Genomic DNA, 22,773 nt, shown 5'->3' on the forward strand with positions numbered 1-22,773 from the left:
TTTTTGTTTTTTTTTAAAAAAAAAAAAAAAAAAAAAAAAGAGTACAGGCTGCCAAATGAGACTGAGGAAAGTGGGGAGGCAAAATGATTGCAAGTGTCTGTCTTGTTTCTCATCCCATTTCTCCAAAGGACAGAAAGAGTCTTTGACTTTAGTCATGAGTTGACTCTAGGGGCGTGTCTCCACATGCAGGCACATGCGCTTGCAGCAGCTCAAATAGGAGTGGCACAAATTTGAGCTGGACAGGCACTCTTTCGTGTGGGGCAAAATAACCCTGCCCAGCTCCTCCTGGATCTGCAGCCAGGGGGAGCTAGAGCCTGGGGCCAGCACCTGTGCTGGGCCCAGCTGTATAAAAACTTCCCCTGGCAAGTAGCTGAGGGTTACTTGCTCTCAGGAGCTTCTGGGCCCTGGCCAGCTGGTATCTGGAGACACCAGCCCCTTATGCCAGCTGGACTGCTATAGCAGCCGTGATTGAGTTCCCTGCACCCTCTACCCACTGCAACAGTCTGGCAGTGACTACCTGGCTATGACCTGCTGCCACCTGTGACAGCATGTGGCCCCAAGGCTGCATGCCTACCAGACCTGGATGGGGATTGCATGGCTGCAGCAGAGGCATCAGCATCTCTGGGCCAGCTGCCAGCGGGCTATGGCTGCACAGTTGGCCTTTGTGCGCCACTACTGCCATGTATGACACTGCCCTGGCATCTGGGCAGCTGTTGGCCTGAAGATGTTCAAAGTGTGGCCTGCTTTGAACTGTCAAACCATGTCCTTCTGGCCCCAAGTGGCCAGGAGGTCGGCCACCTCCAGCTGGGTCCGGGGGTGCCAGCTCTGCGCAGGCTTCTCTGCCTGCGTCCTGCCGCTAGCCTCACTAGCAGGAATTCTGGCGTTCCTTATTTAAAAGCTGCAAAATCTCAGATTTTTTTTTTTAAAAATTCCAAATTCACTCTTTAAAATACTTGAAAATCCATGTTCTTCTGCAGTTAAAACAAAGGACCACTAATAGAGCAAGATCAGTTGAGAAATGTTTTTATTAATATATTTACTGTACTAAAGCAACTTGGAAGCCTAGCAGTGTCTCTATCATCATAATAAAATACATTCTAAATATTTAAATGTTTTGATGTTGCTTTTGCTCCCCTCAGGGCTTACAGCTCACACCCACAGCAGCCGTCCCGCACTCAGGGCGGGGGCAGGAGGGCGCTGCAGCCAGAGCCCCCAGTGATGCAGCATGGCCCTGGCCACCTCAGATCCAGCATTGTCTATGGAGCCTTCAGGCAGCCCCAGGCTGCTCACGGTGTTGCCTGAGGCTCTGCACCACTTGTAGGAACTGGGTGTCATGTCGGGCTGGGTCCTGCCTCTAGCAACAGCGCTGCCAGACCCATGGTGGGGGGTGGGGGGCAGTGTGGAGAGAGCGCACAGCAGAACCTGGCCCAGCACAGCGCACTAGCACACCTTTGCACAGAACAGGAGGCGTGGCTCCAGGATACGTGGCTTCTGTGCAAAGGTGTGCCTCACTGGCCCAGGCAGCTAGCATCTTTTCCGTGGGGCTCAGGTGGTGATGCTCTGTTGCCTGCTGTAGGCATAGCGCCATGGCCATCCACAGCTGCCTGAGGCTCATGGAAAATGTGCCCTGCTGGCCTGACCCAAAGCCAGTGTGTCTTTGCATAGGAGCTGGGTGTCCTGGAGCTGCACCTCCTGCTCCTGTGCAAAGGTGTGCTAGCAGGCCAGGCTGGGTCCTGCTGCGTGCTTTGTGGACGGACTTGAGCAGCAGCTGCTGCACGCCTGCTGTTCCTCCCATCCCCTGCAGTAGCCAGTATGGCTGTGGCTCAGCTGCAAACACACAGCCAGTGGTGACGCAGTGCTGCGTGACCCAGGCTCTGTGCATGCTGCACAGACCCGGCCTGCTAGTGCATGGCTTTGGACAGGACAAGGAAAGCCATGCACTAGTGGGCCAGGTCTGTGCAGCATGTACAGAGCCCAAGTCGCATAGCGCCACGTTGCCGCCAGCTGTGCCTGCAGCCAGGCCACAGCTGCACTGGCTGCTGCTGCCAGTACTGTGAGCAGGGGGCCAGGCATGTGGCAGCCCCCGCTCAAGCCCCTCCACAAACCCATCCTCAGACCACACGTCCCTACTTACGCATGATAGTGCCTGGGTCCTGATCCTTGCCACGCTTCTGCTTGCCCCAGCCTTCTAAGGGTTCATGCCTTGCATGCTGGGGCAGTAGGAGCACCATAGAGATGCTCTGGCTAGAAACCAGAGTTTCTCTGGAGGACTGGCTCCTGGGTTACCTTGGGGCACAGTTGGGGTCCATGACATGCCATGCCATGCCCCGCTTTTTTTCCCACCATGTTGTTTTTTTTTTTATTCTGATACCTGCATAATTTTTTTTTTGTTCCCAGCGTGCCTCTTGCCACATCTCAAACCACTTTGAGATGCAGCAAGAGGCACATGTGGGCTCGTCTAGACGCTCCCTGGAAGTCTGTTTTAGTAAAGCATCCCAACATCCTGTGCCGCCTTCTCGGCTACTGGCTAAGTAGCTTCTTTGGGGTTTAGTCAATCTACAGCTTCATAACCCACCAAAGCGTGGTAGGAATGCTGACCCCTGCAGATGACAACTTGCATGTTCTGCCTTTTCACATTACTTGCAGCCATGTCTGACTAGATGCATCATGCAAGCAAGCTTGCTTTTTCAGCCTGAAAGATGGGCCTGCTCCACTGGATGTGGTCAGTTAATTCTGGGTGATTTGTAAGACTACTACCTTCAGAGTAATAGCTATTTCAGCTTCTTCTCATAGGAAGAAGGCAGTGTCCTTCCTTACCTTGGGACCATTTAACTTGCTATGTTTTTTAGAATGAGACGGTGTTGTGGGAATCTCCTTTTGGCAGATCGTGGTCTAGTTTTTTTTTTTTTAAGGCTTTTTAGTTTCTGAAGCTGTTCTGACAAGACACAAGAGGGAGGTAGCAGCAGGGGACAGACAGATGAGTGGGGCATAGGGGAGCTTTCTCTATTACAGGTCTATGGGGACGTACAATGGACCATACCTCTCTTCCTTCCTGCTTCAATATGGTCTGGCTCCAGGCATGCCTTCTAGCTGGCTGCTTGATTGCTAAACAGGGCAACTCGACTCTGAGAACTTCCTTATCAGCTCTTAATACTGGTTTTGTTTCTCGTGACAGATGTGAAAAAGGTGTCATGTCGCTTGTAAATGTCAGGAACTGCATTCGTTTCTATCAGACAGCAGAGGAGCTGAATGCTAGCACTCTACTGAACTACTGTGCTGAGATAATAGCTAGTCACTGGGTAAGTACCATGGTAGGAGGATGCAGGAAAAGGACTGTGCACATACCGTTTTAGATTAAGAAAGCGACTTGTAATTTCTAGGCAGAATAAGCAAGTGATATCATTTTATGATGCATGTAGCACTCAGTGTTCATAACTATTTATTGAACACTGGTTACCATTTTTAGAGCCTTTTTATAATACTGTAATCAAAGGCTTCCTTTTTGGAAAGAATTGCTCAAGTTGATCCTTGGCTTGCTTGTACTCCAGGAGGCTGGAGCAGGGGACAGAGAACAACCAGGGTATCTGTATGCTTTGAATTCATCCTTTCTCCAAATCTTAAAAAAAAAGCAAAAAACAAAAAAAAGCTTGCCTCTGTACTAACTTGGAATTTAAAAGCATCAGCTAGCCAAAAGAGGCTTTTTTGGTACATCTGAATGTATTGCAGGAAGCAAATGAGCTACTGAAAGCCATTCCCCTTGACTTCAATTTTCAGCCAATTAAGTAGATCATATTTGCCTGAAAGTATAAATCTTGGCCTGTCTAGGGGGGAAAAAAACAGCTGTCTGTAAAAACCAGTCAACAATGGACTATAAAATGCTCTTGTGAGTCTCCAAAATGAGAAGGAGACTCTGTTCCTAGTCCTGTGAGAACTTGAATTATGCCACTGGATGGCAGACTTCTGCTAAGGGTCCTGGCAAATTCTTTGAACATGTATTGGGTATGGTCAAATTGACCAAATGGAGCAGACAACCACAGCACTACATTACATTATGCTACCAAATACAAGTGTCACTTACTTTTGAGTTCTTATTTTAGGATGACCTGAGGAAAGAGGACTTCAGCAGCATGAGCGCTCAGCTGTTGTATAAAATGTTCAAATCCAAGACTCAGTATCCTTTGCATAAAGCTATTAAAGTGGAGAGAGAAGATGTAGTCTTCCTGTACCTTATTGAGATGGATTCGCAGGTATGTTAAGAGCTACTTTCTATTTGAACTAGTGTTAACTAGAAATAGCTGTTTTAATGATTCCAGCCATAGACTTGCCTGTAAAATTTGGGCTCGTGAGCTGGGTATGGAACCTGAATTGAAGTAAGGAAAAGATCATTTTAGGAAGTGCTTAGTATTTTATCTACTTGCTTCCAAAAGCTACATAACTCACTCCAAATGATAAATTTTAATATGTGGTATCTAGTATCATTGGGGATAATGGAGCATGATTGGCCTGCAACAGAGCAGCTGTTCCTGAAATGTTGCTTGTGAACAGTTCAGTCTTTGGACTGCTCTATATTGGATTCTGTAATGCAACTTTTGCCTCTGAGGGACTACTTGGTATAGTTTCTAGTATTAATTTTTTACTAAACCCTTGTTTCAGCTCCTTTTTTTTTTTATTATTTATATGTGCTAACTCCTGTAGCTGTGTCTGACAAAGTACATTGCTGAATATCTTGCAGCTTTTTCCGGTTTTAAAATGAAACCCAAAAGAGGCATAATGGAGTCATAACATATATAACTTGGATTTCTTCTGACTCCACTTCTCTCTGGGTGGGGGGTGGTTTTGTTTTTTTTTTTGACTGAGATCTTCCTTCTTTTAACACTAAAGGTGAGCTAATGTGCCTCAAAAAAGAAATTGGACTTCATGCTTCTTGTAGACTTACGTTGGTCAACTAAATTCTATTGTAGCTGCCTGGGAAGCTGAACGAATTGGATAAGAATGGAGACCTTGCTTTAGATCTAGCCCTCTCCCAAAGATTGGAGGGTATTGCAACCACGTTGGTCACCTACAAAGCTGATGTGGATATGGTGGACAAGAAAGGCTGGAGTCTATTGCACAAAGCCATCCAGAGAGGTGAAGACTGATGCAATAACTTGCTCTTGCAACTCTACAATCAGATTTTAAAGATCTGACTTGAGCATTGCTTGAGTGCTACTTTGTGATACTTTTTTTCCTTGCGGAAGCTGTTTGGTTTTAATATTGATCACTTCTTGGCAAGAGACCTGAATTTGAAACTCAATTTTTGCCTTGTCTTGTTAATAGAAATGGCAGTTTAAAAGGATTACTTTGGGAGGTAGATCTAGCCTGCCAGGCTGGTGACCAGAATGACTGCCACAAAAGCTGACTGCCCCCGTGTTCTCCCCTGCTCCCCCAGGTTACTTTTGAAGTGCAGAAATATAGGTAGATGGTGTTTGTTAACATGGATTTGGCTCTGCTAGTGTCATTGCTACTACCACGTAGGTGAGACCTGACTACATCAAGTGGGTTTATATGGGGGAAGGGAGGAAGGCTGGGGGTTCTTTCCCTCCACAGCATTTGGAAGGTGCCTTTTGTTATGCCCATTGGTTAATCATGGCATAAGGGAAATTCTCTGCACCAGCGCACTGTTGTAGAAAACCAGGGTTGTCCTAGGTTCTGTAATGAGTGGCACTGGTAGTTCTTTTGGCTCCAATGTGTAAAAACTCTATCAGTACTTCTCTTGCACACAACACATGTAAGTACGTGAGAGCACCTAACACTCTTCAACATAAGAATAGGATCGTATGAGGACTGAGATCGCCAAAAAGCATTGGCTGTCATGGCAGCAATGCTCATGTGGCTTATGAATGGAATAACACCTTTTAGTGGCTGGTTATCCATCTGGCCTGGGAAAGGCATGACGCTTTGGGGGTGGGAAACACTAGGTTTATGTAGTAATGCCTGTAGTAATAATAGAGGCTTGTTCTTTGCTTTGGTGGTGGCAGCTGCTGCAGCTTTAGTAGGCTCTTGATGTGCAGGGGCTTGGCTATTTACTAACATCCACTGCAAGAGAAAGGGCCATGTAATACCTGTTCACGAGACCTTTTGACAGCGTAAGAACACAAACAGGCCCCATCCAACTATTTTACCTTATTTTGTAAGAAGTCTTGGAGTATTTGAAACGAGACCACTTGGTTCCCCTTCTTCATTTGGAAGCAAGCTTTCATCTGATAAAAGACTAGGTGCCTCTGCTAGAATGCCATAATGAAGATGGGTGGCTTGGAATGGAGTCTTAACAAATAACTCTATGGCAAACTTTTTTGGATGATCAGATGCCTCCCCAGAGGCTGGGAAACTGCTGGTTCTAACACAAGGGCAATAATACCAGTGTATGTAAGCATGTACTGAAAAAACAGCTTGCGTATAGTAGATTAGAAGTTGACAATCTTTTTGTACCCCACAACAGGAGATAAATTTGCTGCCAACTTTCTCATTAAAAATGGTGCCCGTGTGAATGCTGCTACACTGGGAGACCAGGAGACTCCTCTGCACCTTGTGGCCTCCTACAGCCCCAAGAAGCACTTACCGGACGTAATGTCAGAGATGGCACAGATTGCAGAGTCCCTCTTGCAGGCTGGAGCCAATCCAAACATGCAGGATGGCAAAGGAAGGTAAAATTGTAGCCAGTATTAATGGTCAAAGACTCTGAGTGAAGTGCACGATCCAGTGTTAAGACAGTAGTGTTGCAGCACCATGGAAAGCTAATTTCTTCTAACTGGAGAGCTGCCTTTTGTTGCATGGTGGTCTTACTGGGCATTACTGTCCCAAAGTAGCTGCTACTGAAAGAGGGGTGGAGGAGTGAGTTGGTGAGGAGTGCAAAGATCTCATCTCGCTGCAGGAGGGAAAAGTGAGTTGAGAGTAGCAGACCAGTAAAGGGTCCAAATATCCCAGGGAGGGAGGTGGTAAGTCTGTGGCCTTTTTAAAAGCTTGGAAACCACAATTGCTCATAACTGAATGCAATCCAAACATGTAGCTGTACTTCCTTTTTTACTTCCTCCTGACTTGACAGGAGGACTATATGTAATGTAGGTGATTCTGCCTTCTCCATAAAATCTGGGAAGGGGAGATGTTGTGCTGCTTAATGTAAAACAATCAATCTGAGTAAATGATTTCCTGACGCAAGTGATTGACCTTTTGCAGGACCCCATTGCATGCATCAATTGCCGTGAGGAATGAACCTGTGTTCAGTCAGCTTCTCCAGTGCAAACAGTAAGTATTGGGGTGGCATGGGAGGTTGTAGCTCTGAGTGCCCTGCTTCGTGTAGTGGAAGAATATGAAGAAAAAGCTGTGTAGCTGTAGGTTGTTTCTAACTTCTCAGTCTGACTGAACAAGACCTGACCCGGATGCCATAGATCTTTCCAAGGGTGCTGCCCAACTCGAGGTGTGCAAACACTTGCATGTGGTTGAAAAAACTCGGCGGTTTCAAACAACAGGCATCCATAATATCAAACCTATTGACCTTTTTGTTTTCTGTAGTGTAAGGAAAGCAAACGGGTTCAAGTAGAGTGTTGATAAATCCAGAAAAAGCTATTGAGGCATGTCCTGCACCTAGAATGGGTGAGAACCATTGATCTAGATGCATATTTCAAGATGGAAACTTGCCTTCTGGCTCTGCATAGAGAAGAACGTGCTTTATCTGTTGTACACTAGTTTGCAAGCAAGAATACAGAACATAGTCTGAGGTAGTTGGAATGAATTATTCAGTAAGTTTTTACTCCTTGTATAAGCATTTGCATTTTTGGACATCTTTAGTCCAGGGTGGGCAAAATCCAGCCCCTGGGCCAAATCGGGCACACTCCATTTCCCAGCAGCTCCTGCCTGCGTCACTACTGCTGGCTTCCATGGACACCCCAGGAGCAGTGGGCCTGTGACAGCGCAGGGCTCGGGTTTCCTTGGAGAACAGGCCCCAGGAGTGTTGGCAGGGTGCACAGCTAATCGGAGCTGCTCCGGGGCCAGGGCTGGGATCTTCCAGTGGTGACGGCATGGAGCGGGTTGCAGCGCTGCCCCGAGTCTGGGCCATGTTGTCACCTACTGCAAGTTCCTGGCCCTGGAGCAGCTCCCCACCCTGCCACAGGCTCTGCCAGTGCTGTTGGGGCTGGTCTCCAGGGAAGCCCTGGCCCTGTGCTATTGCAGAGCTGCTGCTCCTAGGGTTTGCATAGAAATCGGCCCAGTGATGTGGGCAGGGGCTGCTGGGAAATGGAGTCTAGCCACCAGCCAGATCTGCCACTTTGCCCAGCCCTGTACTAGCCTACTTGAGGAGTCTCCATGGAAGTGTCCTACTTAAGCTATAGCTAAAACTTGTTCTAAACTTTCACATACTGTATCTGTTGACCACAGATTGCAATGGCTTATAAAAGTCAGGAGCCTAGTCAGGCAGATCTTAGCTGCTTGGAGCTCTAGCAGATCCACATTTTCAAGAATCTTAAAATCCAGTAAAGCTTTCCCTGGTGCAGTGCAAGCTGCATAAATAACTGAATTCCTGAAATCTGTTATAGACTGGACTTGGAACTTAAGGATCATGAGGGAAGCGCAGCTCTGTGGCTTGCAGTTCAATATATCACAGTGTCATCTGACCAGTCTGTAAACCCTTTCGAGGATACCCCTGTTGTAAACGGGACATCATTTGATGAGAATAGCTTTGCAGCAAGACTCATCCAGCGAGGCAGCAATACAGATGCACCAGACACAGTAACAGGTAAAACTAGGTGTTTGACTTCAAGTGAAGGGGTGACGGTCTGCATGCCAAGGTCATGGAAGCTAAACCTGGCATACAAACGCAATGGCATCTTCCATAAAACTTGAGGTTCCAAGCTATTACATGTAGTGTCAATGCTTAATGAAGTAGAATTAGTCCATCTCTTTTTTTTTTTTTTTTTTAAGGGGGAGTCCTTGAAAATGGTACGTGGACTCTCTCACTGTTTGTAGATTGCTTTTCTGACTTGCTGGTGTAGCATAGATTAACTAAGTGGAATTTTGAAAGGAGATCAGCAGGCTCTTGGATCACTGGGGGATGGAGAGGGGAACTAGAATAGAATGGGGGTGAAATCCCAAGGCTGCTTGGGTCGAGCTCTGCTATTATTTTGGAAGGGAAGTGAGGACTCTGGGAACTTGCCTTTGTTAATGAGGGCTTGGGGACAAGAATGCAGCATTGGAAAAGCATGATCAGTGGTGTTTGCTTGTGCTGTCATTTTTAGGCCAGACTCTTCCCTTCCCACCCAAAGGTCAGTGTTATGTCTAGCAAACAGTCAAGGATTTGTAATCTTAATTTCAAATTATCCATATTGTGCATCTTGCAATTTAACATTTCTTATTAGGAAACTGTTTGCTGCAAAGGGCTGCAGGAGCCGGTAATGAGGCAGCTGCACTCTTCCTGGCAACACATGGGGCAAAAGTCAACCACCAGAACAAATGGGTAAGAAGTACTGTGTCATACTAAACATCTTTGGGTTGCTCCACTGTTACAGTAAATAAGTTGCTTAGCACCAGTCTGGAACTTGCCAATAGTTAGAAGCTGTAGTTTTTTGTTTTTCTATTAACGCTAACTTTGGATTTTGAAACAAGTCATTGTGTCTCTGTGTTTGTGGAAGAGTGCTACTTGGCCTATGTAGGGGAAGAGACTGCTTTCCATAATTGTGAGAACTTGGAATGCTAGAATGGTGAGACACCTTGTGGTGGAGGATGCTTGCTTGCAAAGCACATGTTACAAGAATAACAAAGGTGGAATAGGTTCTGACAGAGAGAAGTATGTCAGGGTCTTAATTGGGATTTGATCATGTGAGCCACTTTGCCCTGGATGCTCCCTGGCATGTAAGATGAAAGAGAGAAAACTGGCCTGGAAAAGACTATACTTGGTTGTAACATGGGTTTACTGTCTTAATGTAAAACAGCTAATTGCCTGTGTTTTCTGTTAAAGGGGGAAACTCCACTGCATACAGCCTGTCGACATGGCTTGGCAAACCTCACAGCAGAGCTCCTGCAACAAGGAGCCAATCCTAATATCCAGACCACAGAAGCAATACCCAGTCATAAGGATGCATCCTTGTCCACAGCAGCAGATAATGTCCATCTGCAAACTCCCCTTCATATGGCTATTGCCCATAACCACCCAGATGTGGTATCGGTCATATTGGAACAAAAAGGTAGGTATTGTAGTCTGTATTGATGCTACTGATTTGGTTTGCTTCGGTGTGTGCAACTGGCAGCTTCCATAGCTTGACCTAACGCCTGAAATCTGCTTCCTGGGCTCTGTTCTATTAAGTGAGCTATACAAGTTTGTCTCCAAGGAGAACTCATTAACTTATTCAGTAAAGTTGTACTACTGGAGAGTAGCTGCATTTTAAAATGTACCCCTTGCTCAGGTTGGACTAGGTATTATTAGTCTAATCTTCTAGTTTTCTAGCCCTATACTTCAGATTTGACAGTAGGAAGTCTTGCTTATTAGGTACTTCTCTCCAGTTGCATAGGATGGATAGAGAACTTGGATTTATGAATAAATAACTAATTGATATTTTGATCATATAGGCACTTGGGCAGTAGATGTTTTCTTCTCTTTCCTGAGAGGTAGAATGTCAGTTCTGCATTACTGCGGTCCTTTTTTCAGAGGGCCTTATAAAAGTAGCAGCACCAAAAAAAAAAACCCCTGCTTGGGTAAAGGCCTAAAGCTTAGTGGTGTGTTTGGGTCAGTTGAAAACAAAATGCAGCAGCCCAGCGGAGCAATGCTGTCACTTGCAGCTGCAGTGACAACAGGAACAGCTCTGAAACAGAGGAACTCCTGTTCCACACTGGCTAAACTAATGTGGTGATTTCTTTCAGCTAATGCCCTTCACGCAACCAACAACTTGCAGATCATTCCTGACTTTAGTCTCAAGGACTCAAGAGATCAGACAGTATTGGGGTTAGCATTATGGACAGGTAAGTGCCTACACAGGTTGATAACTCTGTCGTCTTCAAACTGACCCTTGCAGCCAGTGTCACTGTAATGGCGCATTATGAATGAAGTCTGGACTTTAATTGTCTAACTAACAACTTCTGGTGTTTTGGTTAAAAACCTCTTGTATATTGGTTCCTATGGCAAGCCTGGTAACTCCAGTGTTGTGGCGTGGTCTGGAGAACACCTCTAATCTTACGGCTGAGCTAGAGGCATTTATTCCAGTGACTGCTAATCTGTTTGCTGATTCCCAGAGTAATGTTCTGTAAAATATCATGCTCTTCTAGTAGGCTTCAGGTCTTTCCCCCTTAGCCTTTAAGATCAGTTGCTGCTAACTTAACTATCTAATGCTTTTGAGACGAGGGAAGACTGTTAAATATGGGAGATCTACAAAATCTTGTCAGCTTCTGGCCTCCCCAGTTAACAGTTTGGGTAGCCGTGGTGATGGGCTATAATGGAGACGCATAGGCAAATCTGAGTTGGGCACAACCCAGAGGCGTCTAATGTTTATGAACGCTAGTTTGGCTTGCTCTTGCTAAAACAAAACCAAGGCAGGGCGATGGGAAAATTGTGGAGGGTAATAAAACTGACCACTTAACAGATGCCCATGAAAAACATGAGCCAGACTAACTGGTGACTTGGTGCGTAAACTGAGCTTTAACCTATATCTGTATAATTTTAGTGAGGGCTCAGACTGAAGCGGAGCGAAAGCCCCATGCTAAGGTGTTTGTTTAGTTGGTAATGGGGCTTTTTATACAAAAAGCTGTAATGGGTAAAAACTTTGTAGAGGCTCCTTATTGTTACTCCAGTTAAAAAACCAATGAGTTTTCCCTTTCAGGTATGCACACAATAGCAGCTCAGCTGCTTGGGTCTGGGGCATCCATTAATGACACCATGTCAGATGGACAGACTCTGCTACACATGGCAATACAGAGACAGGATAGCAAGAGTGCACTTTTTCTGTTGGAACACCAGGCTGATATCAATGTCAGGTAAGACTTGAGCTGATGTAGTTCAGAATCTGAGGAATACCACGGGGGAGGGGGGCAGGTCAGAAGTGAAAATAAGATGGATAACAAAAGTTGGCCCTTAACAAAGTATTATGGCTGCTGGGCCACTTCTTTAGAGATGAAGGCTTACTTGGCATTAATCTCTGGCCAGTTTCCCAATGACTGGAAAGGGGCCTTCACTTGGGATTTGAAGACGGCACAGGGCCCTTACAGTAACTAGAACTGAAGTGATATGAGAGGAACAATGGCACTTGAGGCTGTCACTGTCCTTATTTTACAGCTTGGATAAGTAGGTGAAATTTTACAGTAGCTCCTTTAAATTCTCAATGAATGTGTACTTTTAAATCCAGTTTCTCCATGTTGTTGTGAGAACTGGAACTCCTCTTCAGAGCAGTTAATGTCTGCATTTGCCACCTTGATATTGGCTTATTCCTAAAAGGCTTTTGTGGGGAGGAAGGCGGAGCACAAGTGCTAGGAACCTAAAAAAACCCCATAACAGAATATGTAAGGAGATCAAAGGAGCATTATCTCTGCCTCGTCTGCACGTGGACAGAGCAGGTTTTTCCCAAATGGACTTTGAAACTTAGGGAACCCCATCATCCTTTACCTCCCCTGTGCATGATGAAGTTTTCTACTTGGGAGAATTTTTGCAATCCTTTTGAAGTCTCCTCTGCCTGACAAAGGGTGTTTGGACCTGAAAGCTTGCAAAGAAAGAGAATTTTTTTGCTACTATTTAGTTGATCTAACAAAAATTGCCTCTAGCCAAGAGTTTTTTTTTTTGTCTGCCTAATGAGATCAAATAAATTCCTAGTAGCATGTTTAGAACCTGGGCATCAGTACAATGGTCTCAATTTCATGGCACTAAGCCTCTCTCTCTAGCTTGCCCCGTGGTGAGCAAGTTCTTCAACAATGAACTCTAACTTGGTGCTTTTTTTAATTTAAAAAAGCCTGTTCTCTACTATGTAGTTCCATTGTGTACTATAGTGTTCTCTACTACACTGGGCCAGCAGCTCAGGAAACTTGAAGTATTTCAGTGTGCTCAATAGCACTGCAGTGGTCTGTGCCACTGTCTCGGCTATGGTGTTAAAGCTAGCTTTAATGCAGTCTGCATCTGTTAATTCGGAGGCTATATTTCCTGTTGCCATTTATTGCTAAGCTGACCCCTAATGAGGTGGAAACAGACCTCATGCAACAATTGTTTGTTACATACAGGACCCAGGATGGAGAGACTGCCCTCCAGCTTGCTATAAAAAATCAGCTTCCCCTTGTGGTTGATGCTATTTGTACCAGAGGAGCTGACATGTCTGTGCCAGATGAGAGAGGGAATCCTCCACTGTGGCTTGCCCTGGAAAACAACCTGGAAGACATTGCATCAACTCTGGTAAGACATAATACTATCTCACAATCTGCTTCATTTTCTAGTAATTGAGAGAGTGATTCTTTTTGTTTGGTTTAGTTTTTTTTGTTTCCCCCTTCCCAAGTCTTCCCAGTGTTTTACTTGCAAGCTTTATGAACTATGGAATTGCTGCCAGTTTGGGTTTTCTGTAGCATTGCCCAATATTGGGAGATGATGATAAACTGATACTAGAGAGGTGGCTTAACTCCTTTTTGGAAGGCTTTATCTTGTATCTCAGTTCAAACCCAAGTGCTTGCTTCTGCCACCACGCATTACTCAGTGTTGTCTCAACTTTATGATCTTTGGGATCTGTAATGCTTTTGCTTTCTAGGTCCCTTGACTTGTTGGTTGGGGAAGAGAAGGCCAAGATGTAACTGTGTTATCTGGCAGGAGAAGAGTAGCTGAAACTTCTGTTGGGTCCAAATACCAAAGCCCCAGAGGTCTACTGGTACTCCTGAAAGTGCAGTTCAACTTTTCTTGCCACACTTACTTTAAACTTGAGCCTAGTGGAACTGAAGGGCTTCTAATTTGCTTTGTCCAGACCAGGTCTCATGCAATTGCAAGTAATCCAGCAGAGCTCCTGATGCTGTCTGTATTGAAGATGAGGGTTTTCTCAGTCTCCCCCCCCCCCCCCTTTTTTTTTTTTTTTAAAGGACATAAATTACCAACTGTCTTCATTTTCGATAAATGAAAGTCAACTCACCAGCCAGCCTTTTTTAATGGTCTGTCTGACTGTACTTGGGCCCCTTCTACATGTTACAGTTAAATCATGTGGTTAACTGGTTTACTGCGCAGTTATGTTAAGACCAGCTACAAGTACAAAGTAGCTCTTACAATGAAAAGCTCCAACCAGCTATAAAGTTAAACGTCAAAAGTTGTACACTTTTTTTTTAAATAGCTGGGTGCTGTTGAGCTTTAATTTGCATGTGTAGCAAGGTCTTCCCCTGTAGCTGGGAACCCCATCAGTTGGGGGGGCTTCCAACCTCATGCACAGCCAGGACAGAGCCCCACAACTAATGCAGGGGAAGCCAAGACTAGGAGCCCCATCAGCTGCAGGGACTAGACACCCCATAGTTGTGGGACTCTTGGTCCCAGCTGCACCTGGCCTCTGTGGCTGGGAATCCCCTAAGCAAAGGAACTCCTGGCTATGGGAGCCTGCTGCCTGCCAGTGCAGGGGGAGCCCAGGATTGGGGGACAACTGCATACCTGAGGCAAGCTGAATAGATGTCTTTTATTGTGCATTTCTTTATATTTGGTTTCTAGCACTGTTCTTTTGAGAAGGAGAAATGCTGTAGGTATGCATAGCACAACCAGCTTGTCTGGTTCCAGCTGTGCAAGCTTGAGTTAAAATAGTTGAGTCTCTTCTGAAGATTTTTCTTGGCAAATGGAATGGAGCAGCTGGCTTTCTTGAATTTCCAAACTGTTGCTGTGTGTGCATGGACACATCTTAGTTCTCTGAACTTTGTGGCCATCTAAAAAAGTTGCTCTGGCTAAGGAGATTAATGTATTTTCCTGAATCAAAGAGCACCTCTGAACTTTTTAAAGATGCCCCCAGCCCCCACGTATCTTATTAGATTCTAGGCATGGAAAATTTTGAAAATAAAATCAAATCCATGTCAGATTTTCTGTCTAAAATCTAAGAAATTGGGGGACCTCCTAAATCTGTCTCCCCTGCCAAGTTGGAAAAGTAGCAGCTGGGAGGCAGGCAGCCTGCCCCCTCGTGTCTATCCCTGCCCTCTTCCTCCCTGCTTTCTTTTGCTGCTACTGCCTCCTGTCTTCTCATGGGGCACAGAGCATGCAGCCTGGACAGGCAGTAGCAGTGGCTCCACCCCTGAGCTGAGGGAAAACAACACTAGAGGATGGTTGGAGCAGGATTTGAGGAAATATGATAATTCCTTTCATGCCTACTAATTACCATTCTCGCCCCCAGTTTACTAGCTGAATAGCTAACCTGGTTACAAATTGACACTTGTTCTTTATGGCAACCTTGCACCCAAAACTTCAAGCCTGGATAAGGCAGGCTTCTTAACTTTTTTTTTTTTTTTTTTCCTCTTTAACAAAGGCTATCCTAAATTGCTAAGCAAAACTGGTTAATTATGGGCTGAGAATTCCTATGCCAGCACGTGGCGAAACAGCTGTATCTCAGTTTGTATGCTGTTCTTATTTTGCTTCTCGTTCTTAATTCAGGTCCGACATGGTTGTGATGCAACATGCTGGGGTCCAGGGCCAGGTGGATGCCTACAGACTCTTTTGCATAGAGCCATTGATGAAAACAATGAACAAATAGCATGCTTCCTTATACGGAGGTCAGAAGTTGGCTTTACATGGCACTCTTAAACGCTTTTGTGTGTCGCATCTAGAATTTGCAAATTGTTTTGCCGCTAGTGAGAAACAGACCTTTTTCCAACTGATCTTGTTTTTCAGCACGATGGTGTAGTGCACTAGTGTGCTGCATAAAATAATCTTTAACATGCTAACTGTGTAAGTGCATTAGTCTGAAACAGTTTAACAACTAACTCTGCTTTCAAGCAAGCAGTGAATGTGCACCCTGCTGGTGGACTGACAGTTGTGAAAGTTAACAAGTTTACTTTTTAGATTTGACTGAGTTTGAAACAGGATCAGCTTTTAAGCACTGTGAGCCACATGCTGCATAGCAATTGGCAAACGTATTGCAAAGCATAGCTCAGTGTACTGCAGATAATTGCTTTTTTGAATTTCTCAGTGGTGGTGGTAAGTCCTGTAGCAAAAACAATTGGCCTTAGTGTTGGGGAACAACTTTTTTTTATTGCTAATGATGATGAAAAGAGCTTGCTTACGTGGTACATACAGTTGATGGTAGAGAAGCTCTTTCTGTGTTTTGTTCAAACCTGTAAGTATTGATTGATCCATGGGTGTAACTTGACTACTCTGCTTGCTTTTCAGTGGCTGTGATGTGAATAGCTCAAGAAAGCCAAGCCCTAATGGAGAAGGAGAAGAGGAAGCTCATGATGCCCAAACCCCCCTGCACTTGGCAGCTTGCTGGGGACTGGAAGAGGGGGTACAGTGCCTTCTAGAATTTGGTGCCAATGTCAATGCACAGGTATGTACAGATTTATTTTAAAAAAACTGGGTGGGGCTGGGCTGCTCAAGCCTGCTGAGGGCTCCCTTTTAGGTCCTACTGCACCTGGCTCCAGCCAGCTTTGACAGGGACCTGGGCCAAATCAAAAATGTAGTAAACTAGTATTTAGGGGCTCCACAGGCTGGATAAAATGACCCGGCGGGCTGGATACGGCCCACTGGCTGCGTTTTGCCCACCCCTGACTTACATGAACAGTGAATATTTTTTGCTTTTTAAAAAAACAAACAAACAACCTGACTGAATTATGAACAGTCTGGAATTTGTGCCATAGGTCTACTTGGCAAGGCTTTAAGCATATCTTGCTTAATACTTCCTGCCATTGTAGCAGCCAAGGCTTTAGCAGGGTCCCTGTCTCTTCTGGCATGCAGGATTTATTGGGTGCTTTTGCAGCTATAGTGAGGTGCTTGCCTGAATACAGAACATCCAGTTTTAGACAGATTAACTGTAAACCTTGCCTGGGGGGAGGGGGATGTGGTCAGGAGGTCTGCTTCAGTCCTTTGCTTCTAAGAATGCCTTGGTTTGAACACGGCACTTTTTTAAATGCATAAAATATAGCTAGGGGGAAGAGGAAGGAAGGTGTATTTTGAGGATATGGATCTGCTGGTTCAAACTAGCTTCTGCCATATAGCCCAAAGAGATTAAGCTCTAGTTAGAGTAAAGCCTACAATCAATGCCTACAGTAAAGCCTGTGGTGTCAATACCTACACAGTCAGTCAGATGGGTTGCGAATTGGCTGAAGGGCTGCACCCAGAGTGGTGGTGGACGGGTCTTGCTCGACCTGGAGGGATGTGGGCAGTGGGGCTCCGCAGGGCTCGGTCCTTGGGCCCGCACTGTTCAACGTCTTCATCAGTGACTTGGACAAGGGGGTAAAAAGCACCTTGTTCAAATTTCGTGATGACACCAAGATGTGGGGAGAAGTGGGCACGCCAGAAGGGAGGAATAAGCTGCAGTCGGACCTAGACAGGTTACAGGGGTGGGTGGATGAGAACAGGATGGGATTCAACACTGACAAAAGTGCAAGGTGTTGCACCTAGCAGGGGAAGAACTGGGGAACTCCCTTCTCAGTGCAGAGGCAGAAAAGGATCTTGGAGTTGTTGTTGATGCCAAGGTGAACATGGGCCGACAGTGTGGGGGTGCGGTCAGGAAGGCTAACCATACTTTGTCATGCATCCAGAGACTCATCTCGAGCAGGTCCATGGAGGTGATCCTCCTCCTCCTCCTCCTCCTCCTCCTGTGCAGCACTGGTCAGGCTGCAGCTGGAGTATTGTGTCCAGTTCTGGGCATTGCACTTCAGGGGGGACGTGGACAACATGGAGAAGGTCCAGAGGAGGGCCACCTCGCATGATCGGGGGTAGCAGGGCAGGCCGTACGAGGAGAGGCTGCGGGACCTGAAACTGTTCAGCCTCCACAAGAGAAGGCGGAGGGGGGATCTAGTGGCCATTTACAAATTAGTCAGGGGACCAGCAGGCACTGGGGGAGTCCCTGTTCCCAGCAGGGGGTTGGACTTTGATCTGCTCAGGTCCCTTCTGACCCTACCAACTATGAATGTGGCAAGACTTTAACTTCTGTGTTGATGCTGTGAAAGGTCTACCATTGGGGCTAATCCGGGATAAACTGTAATAGATCTGAACTATATCGGTAGTGGGCAAACTTCTGTATCTGATGTGCAGCATGGCTTTCACTTGTAGGATGCAGAAGGAAGAACTCCAATCCATGTTGCCATTAGCAACCAACATGGTGTTATTATCCAGCTGATGATTTCACACCCAGATATTAGATTGAATGTGCGTGATCGACAAGGCATGACCCCGTTTGCATGTGCTATGACCTACAAGAATAACAAGGCAGCTGAGGCAATCCTGAAGCGGGAGCCTGGAGCTGCTGAGCAGGTAAATGGGAAGAGCATACATTAAATTCTGTGGTACCAAATGCTAAGGTAGGTAATAGCTAGCTGGCTTCCCAGAAGAGGCAGTGGCTTAGTTCACATATTTAATGTGCTGGATACTTTTTCTTCTAATATGATAAGATGGCGCTCTGAAAAATCAGAGGCTGCCTATGATAAGGTATGCTGTTCCACGTGGCAGCTTGTACTCTAGTTACATTCTTCGCTTAATTGAACTAAATTGGCTGAGGGTGGCTGGATGCAAAAAGGGGAAGTATGATATTGGTACAGTTTCAGGTGATGTAAACTGGCTTGTTGTGGGTCTTTAACAAATTGTGTGAGCCTGGAAGGTCCTATGGTTATGTTGTGCTATTCTGACAGTTTGGGGGATGTTTCTTGGTTTTGCTGTAAACATTATGCTGAATTGTAAGCCAGCACTGCAGTGAGAACCTCCACCTGTATCTTCAGGGTTCTTGTGGGGAGCTGGCAGCGTCAATTCAAGAGTCTTATGCTACCTTATGTAAGTTAGATATGGAGTATTTGGGTATCTTTTTAGTGAACTCCGTTACTACAGACACTGTCTAAATTTTGCATCTGCTGTATTTTTGCTTAATTCTAAATTGTCCAGTATTTTAACGCTGCCTTTAAGGCACGTGACCACCATGCACTTGAGCTTAAACCACAGAATAAATGGGAGCACATCTTGCATTAGTCTTGGTGGCTTTGTATTTCTGTTCTCAGTGCTAGCTGCTTGGTTGCCACCCCATTTGCTAAATGTGTATAACAAAATTAACGCCTACTTGAATATATGACACATCCCTCTGATCAAAATGTCAAATGAGAAGACAGAGATCGTAGAAGGGTCAAATTTGAAAAAAAGCGTGTAAATAGTGTGGAAATAGAGCTACTGTAGGGCCAGTAAATCCAATCAATGTAGGCTGGCAACTTGATTTGTTGGCTGGATGCTGACTAGACTGCATCAGTCTTCCCCCTTCCTTTCTGATATCTATAGGTTACAGTGAAGGAGTAAGAATACTATTTTGTGAGCAATGCTGAGACCAGACGTATCGATAACTTCACGAGATTTCTTTGTATGTCCTTTGCAGGTGGATAATAAAGGTCGAAACTTCCTCCACATAGCTGTTCAGAACTCTGACATTGAGAGTGTGCTCTTCCTAATCAGTGTCCAGGCCAATGTGAACTCTCGGGTCCAGGATGCCTCCAAACTGACACCTCTACATCTAGCTGTGCAGGCAGGCTCAGAAATCATTGTGCGCAATCTGGTATGTAATGGAGACCTAGTCTCTTAAGCCTTTCATTATCAGATTGCCTCCTGATCTTCCATGGGCAGAGACTCGTAGTGTTTTGAAAATATTTTAATTCTGACTTCATCTGCAGTTCAATGCTCTAGTCCGAGTAAGGTAGACTTGATGAGGTTTATGCCAGAGTCCAGAAATCTGCATACTTGCCCTAGGCCTAGAAGAAGTTATGGGTTTTTAAATGAAACGAACGTGAATCGTAGGCTGAAATGCACAAAAACCCCCCAACAACTTTAAGCTTATTTTGTGAAGACTGAGGTTTCTGTGTCAAGATTCTTGCATCTTCTCACAGCTTCTTGCAGGAGCAAAAGTGAATGAGCTGACCAAACACCGTCAGACTGCTCTCCATTTAGCAGCTCAGCAGGACCTTCCCACAATTTGTTCTGTCCTTCTTGAGAATGGAGTAGACTTCGCAGCTGTGGATGAAAATGGAAATAATGGTAAATGTTTATGGTTGTGCAAAATGTATCCACTGTTTACATCACTGCAGTTCCAGCAATCCAGTTTTTACTCTCCAAGTTGTGCAGTTCAGCTGAGGTGCATCCTGGATGTTTCAAAGATATAAAAGGGTTGAGGAGAAGCCCCAACTGAAGTGTTTTGGTTTGTTGTTTGTTGTTTTTTTGGGGGGGGGACACAACTTAGCTAGCTATGTTGGGATGGCAGGAATGGGAAGGCCCGCAAAACCCACTGAATCTTGAGTTTGTCTGCTTTCCCCAGCTCTGCATCTCGCAGTGATGCATGGTCGTCTGAATAATATTCGTGTCCTTCTGACAGAATGCAACGTGGATGCAGAAGCCTTTAATCTCAGGTGAGTAGTTCAGCTTTCATACTAAGGAGTCGTCTATGTGAACATGAGACTTCAATTAGTCCAAAGCAACTCTTCACTGGTCATAGCATTATGAGGGTTATTAAAACTTGCTAATCCTATAGATCTGTCTTGGAAGCTGCCACCTGCGTTTTTACAGCTTTAAACATGTTCAGGTTTTTAATGAATCGCAATTTTAATTTCTGAAAAGGCATTTGAACTTCCCACTCTTGTCAAAAGTTAACTAGAATCAAGTGTGTTGAACTGGATTACTAATTTTGAGAAAACAAAACCAACTTTAGTTGCCTTGCTGCTTTTTGTGCAGAAGCTGGCTGGAATGAATAACCATGGTTAAGCAGATCTTGGGCTGCATGGTGTAATAGATGTGTTTGTAGCATTTGGGTGTCTTGTCTTGTGTCAGAGGTCAGTCACCGATGCACATTCTGGGACAGTATGGGAAAGATAATGCAGCAGCCATCTGTGAGCTCTTCTTGGAATGTATGCCAGAATACCCTCTAGACAAACCCGATGCTGAAGGAAACACAGGTAAAGAGAACTTGGCAACTGTTGTACTTGAACTTTGTTTTAAACTGAACTGAGGAAAGCATGACCAGTTGGCACTGGCTACTGAAACTGCAGGTGCAAATTGTCATCTGCAGAGTTGATGACAAACTAAACCTGTTTAACGTTGTCTAGCAGTACAGAGTCTCTGTGGGAGAGCTGTGGTCTGTACCAGTATGGAAATATCTGCCTTTGCTTTTTAGTGCTTCTGCTGGCCTATATGAAGGGAAATGCTAACCTATGCCGTGCTATAGTGAGAGCTGGGGCTCGTCTTGGAGTTAACAATAATCAAGGAGTCAATATCTTCAACTACCAAGTTGCTACAAAACAGCTTCTATTTAGACTCCTGGGTAAGTTATCCTACGTATGTAAGGTACAAAACTTTAGTGTTAAGCGGAGGAGGAACACCAGTTGCATGCTGTCTAAAATAAGGGTCCTGATTTTAAGATGAGCTGAACTTGCTGAATGCAGCCAGATACTACTGTGGGACTTGTAGATGTTCATTACCTCTTTACCTGATCTTTATTGGAAAAAATCTCTTAAACAGTGCCAGAAAGGGGGGGGGGGGGGGGTTTTTTTTTTTTGGAAAAAATCTTTTAAAAAGTGCCAGAAAGGGGGGGGGGGGTTTTTTTTTTTTGGAAAAAATCTTTTAAAAAGTGCCAGAAAGGGGGGGGGGGGTTTTTTTTTTTTGGAAAAAATCTTTTAAAAAGTGCCAGAAAGGGGGGGGGGGGTTTTTTTTTTTTGGAAAAAATCTTTTAAAAAGTGCCAGAAAGGGGGGGGGGGGGGGTGTTGTTTTTTGTTGCAAACAGTGCAGTGAATGTCTGGTCTGCTTTGGGCTTTTTTTTTTAAAGCCTCTATTGAAATTTTAAGGTGTTGAGTATCGGTCTTACAGCTTTTGGTACCAAGCAGTCCATGTATATAACATGAAGCTGTAAGTCCTGGACAACTGAGTCCATGTAACCAGCGGTGATAACTTAATTCAGGGGCAAGGTGAATACTTTCAGTAATTGACGTAAAAAGGCTCCCCTGAAAAGAGAGAGCCTCTTAATGCAAGCTATGCAAGTCTTTGGGACAGGATGGACTTCTGTTTTGTTTACAGACATGCTGACAAAAGAACCTCCCTGGTGTGATGGCTCCAACTGCTACGAATGCACTGCCAAGTTTGGGGTCACGACAAGGAAGCATCACTGGTAATGTGCTTCAGCATCCTACTAACCTTGTAAACATAGCGTAAACCAGTGTTTCCCAAAGAGTGTGCTGTCAAAAATGAACAGGTGTACTGCAAAATCTTGCCATGGCAATGAGCTACAATAAGTATGAGGGTGGGGAATGCCTTAACAGGTGTGCCACAATTTTTTTATTAATATGTGCGCCTTGGGCTGGAAGAGGTTGGGAAATGCTGGCTTTAAGCCAAGGTAGCTTATCCTGGAAGAAACTGAGTTTGGAATTGAGTATTCTTCTGTTTTAAGGACAAAGCATGTTGCCTTGTCTTATTTCCATTGCTAAGTAGCTAGCATAGACTCCTTTTTTTTTTGCCCCTAGCCTGGCTGAAATGCCTCTTTAGTACAGGCTACCATTTGAGTGACAGGCTGCGGGAAGGTAGGCTGCCTACTGTTGGAAGGTGAGAGACTGCTTAGGAGCTCCTCCTGCCAGTGAGCAGCCACCTCTTACAGTGTTCAGAGC

At 45.1% G+C, this 22,773-nt stretch overlaps 1 protein-coding gene across 1 annotated transcript in view; it reads left to right on the forward strand.

The window, feature by feature from the left end:
• ANKFY1 (ankyrin repeat and FYVE domain containing 1) overlaps positions 1-22,773 on the forward strand; it is a 51,814-nt gene that overhangs the window by 23,507 nt on the left and 5,534 nt on the right. The window contains exons 5-24 of the mRNA XM_019511424.1: positions 3,176-3,299; positions 4,098-4,247; positions 4,962-5,127; positions 6,479-6,683; positions 7,213-7,281; positions 8,568-8,767; positions 9,387-9,484; positions 9,986-10,211; positions 10,885-10,983; positions 11,838-11,991; positions 13,222-13,390; positions 15,593-15,711; positions 16,328-16,484; positions 18,212-18,412; positions 19,512-19,688; positions 20,017-20,164; positions 20,442-20,532; positions 20,951-21,075; positions 21,294-21,440; positions 22,190-22,280. Coding sequence (XP_019366969.1) covers positions 3,176-3,299; positions 4,098-4,247; positions 4,962-5,127; positions 6,479-6,683; positions 7,213-7,281; positions 8,568-8,767; positions 9,387-9,484; positions 9,986-10,211; positions 10,885-10,983; positions 11,838-11,991; positions 13,222-13,390; positions 15,593-15,711; positions 16,328-16,484; positions 18,212-18,412; positions 19,512-19,688; positions 20,017-20,164; positions 20,442-20,532; positions 20,951-21,075; positions 21,294-21,440; positions 22,190-22,280 — 2,916 coding nt within the window. The remainder of the gene's footprint in view (positions 1-3,175; positions 3,300-4,097; positions 4,248-4,961; positions 5,128-6,478; positions 6,684-7,212; positions 7,282-8,567; positions 8,768-9,386; positions 9,485-9,985; positions 10,212-10,884; positions 10,984-11,837; positions 11,992-13,221; positions 13,391-15,592; positions 15,712-16,327; positions 16,485-18,211; positions 18,413-19,511; positions 19,689-20,016; positions 20,165-20,441; positions 20,533-20,950; positions 21,076-21,293; positions 21,441-22,189; positions 22,281-22,773) is intronic.

This window comes from Gavialis gangeticus, unplaced genomic scaffold, assembly GCF_001723915.1.
Source record: "Gavialis gangeticus isolate Ggan-Ray unplaced genomic scaffold, GavGan_comp1, whole genome shotgun sequence".
NCBI lineage: Eukaryota > Metazoa > Chordata > Crocodylia > Gavialidae > Gavialis > Gavialis gangeticus.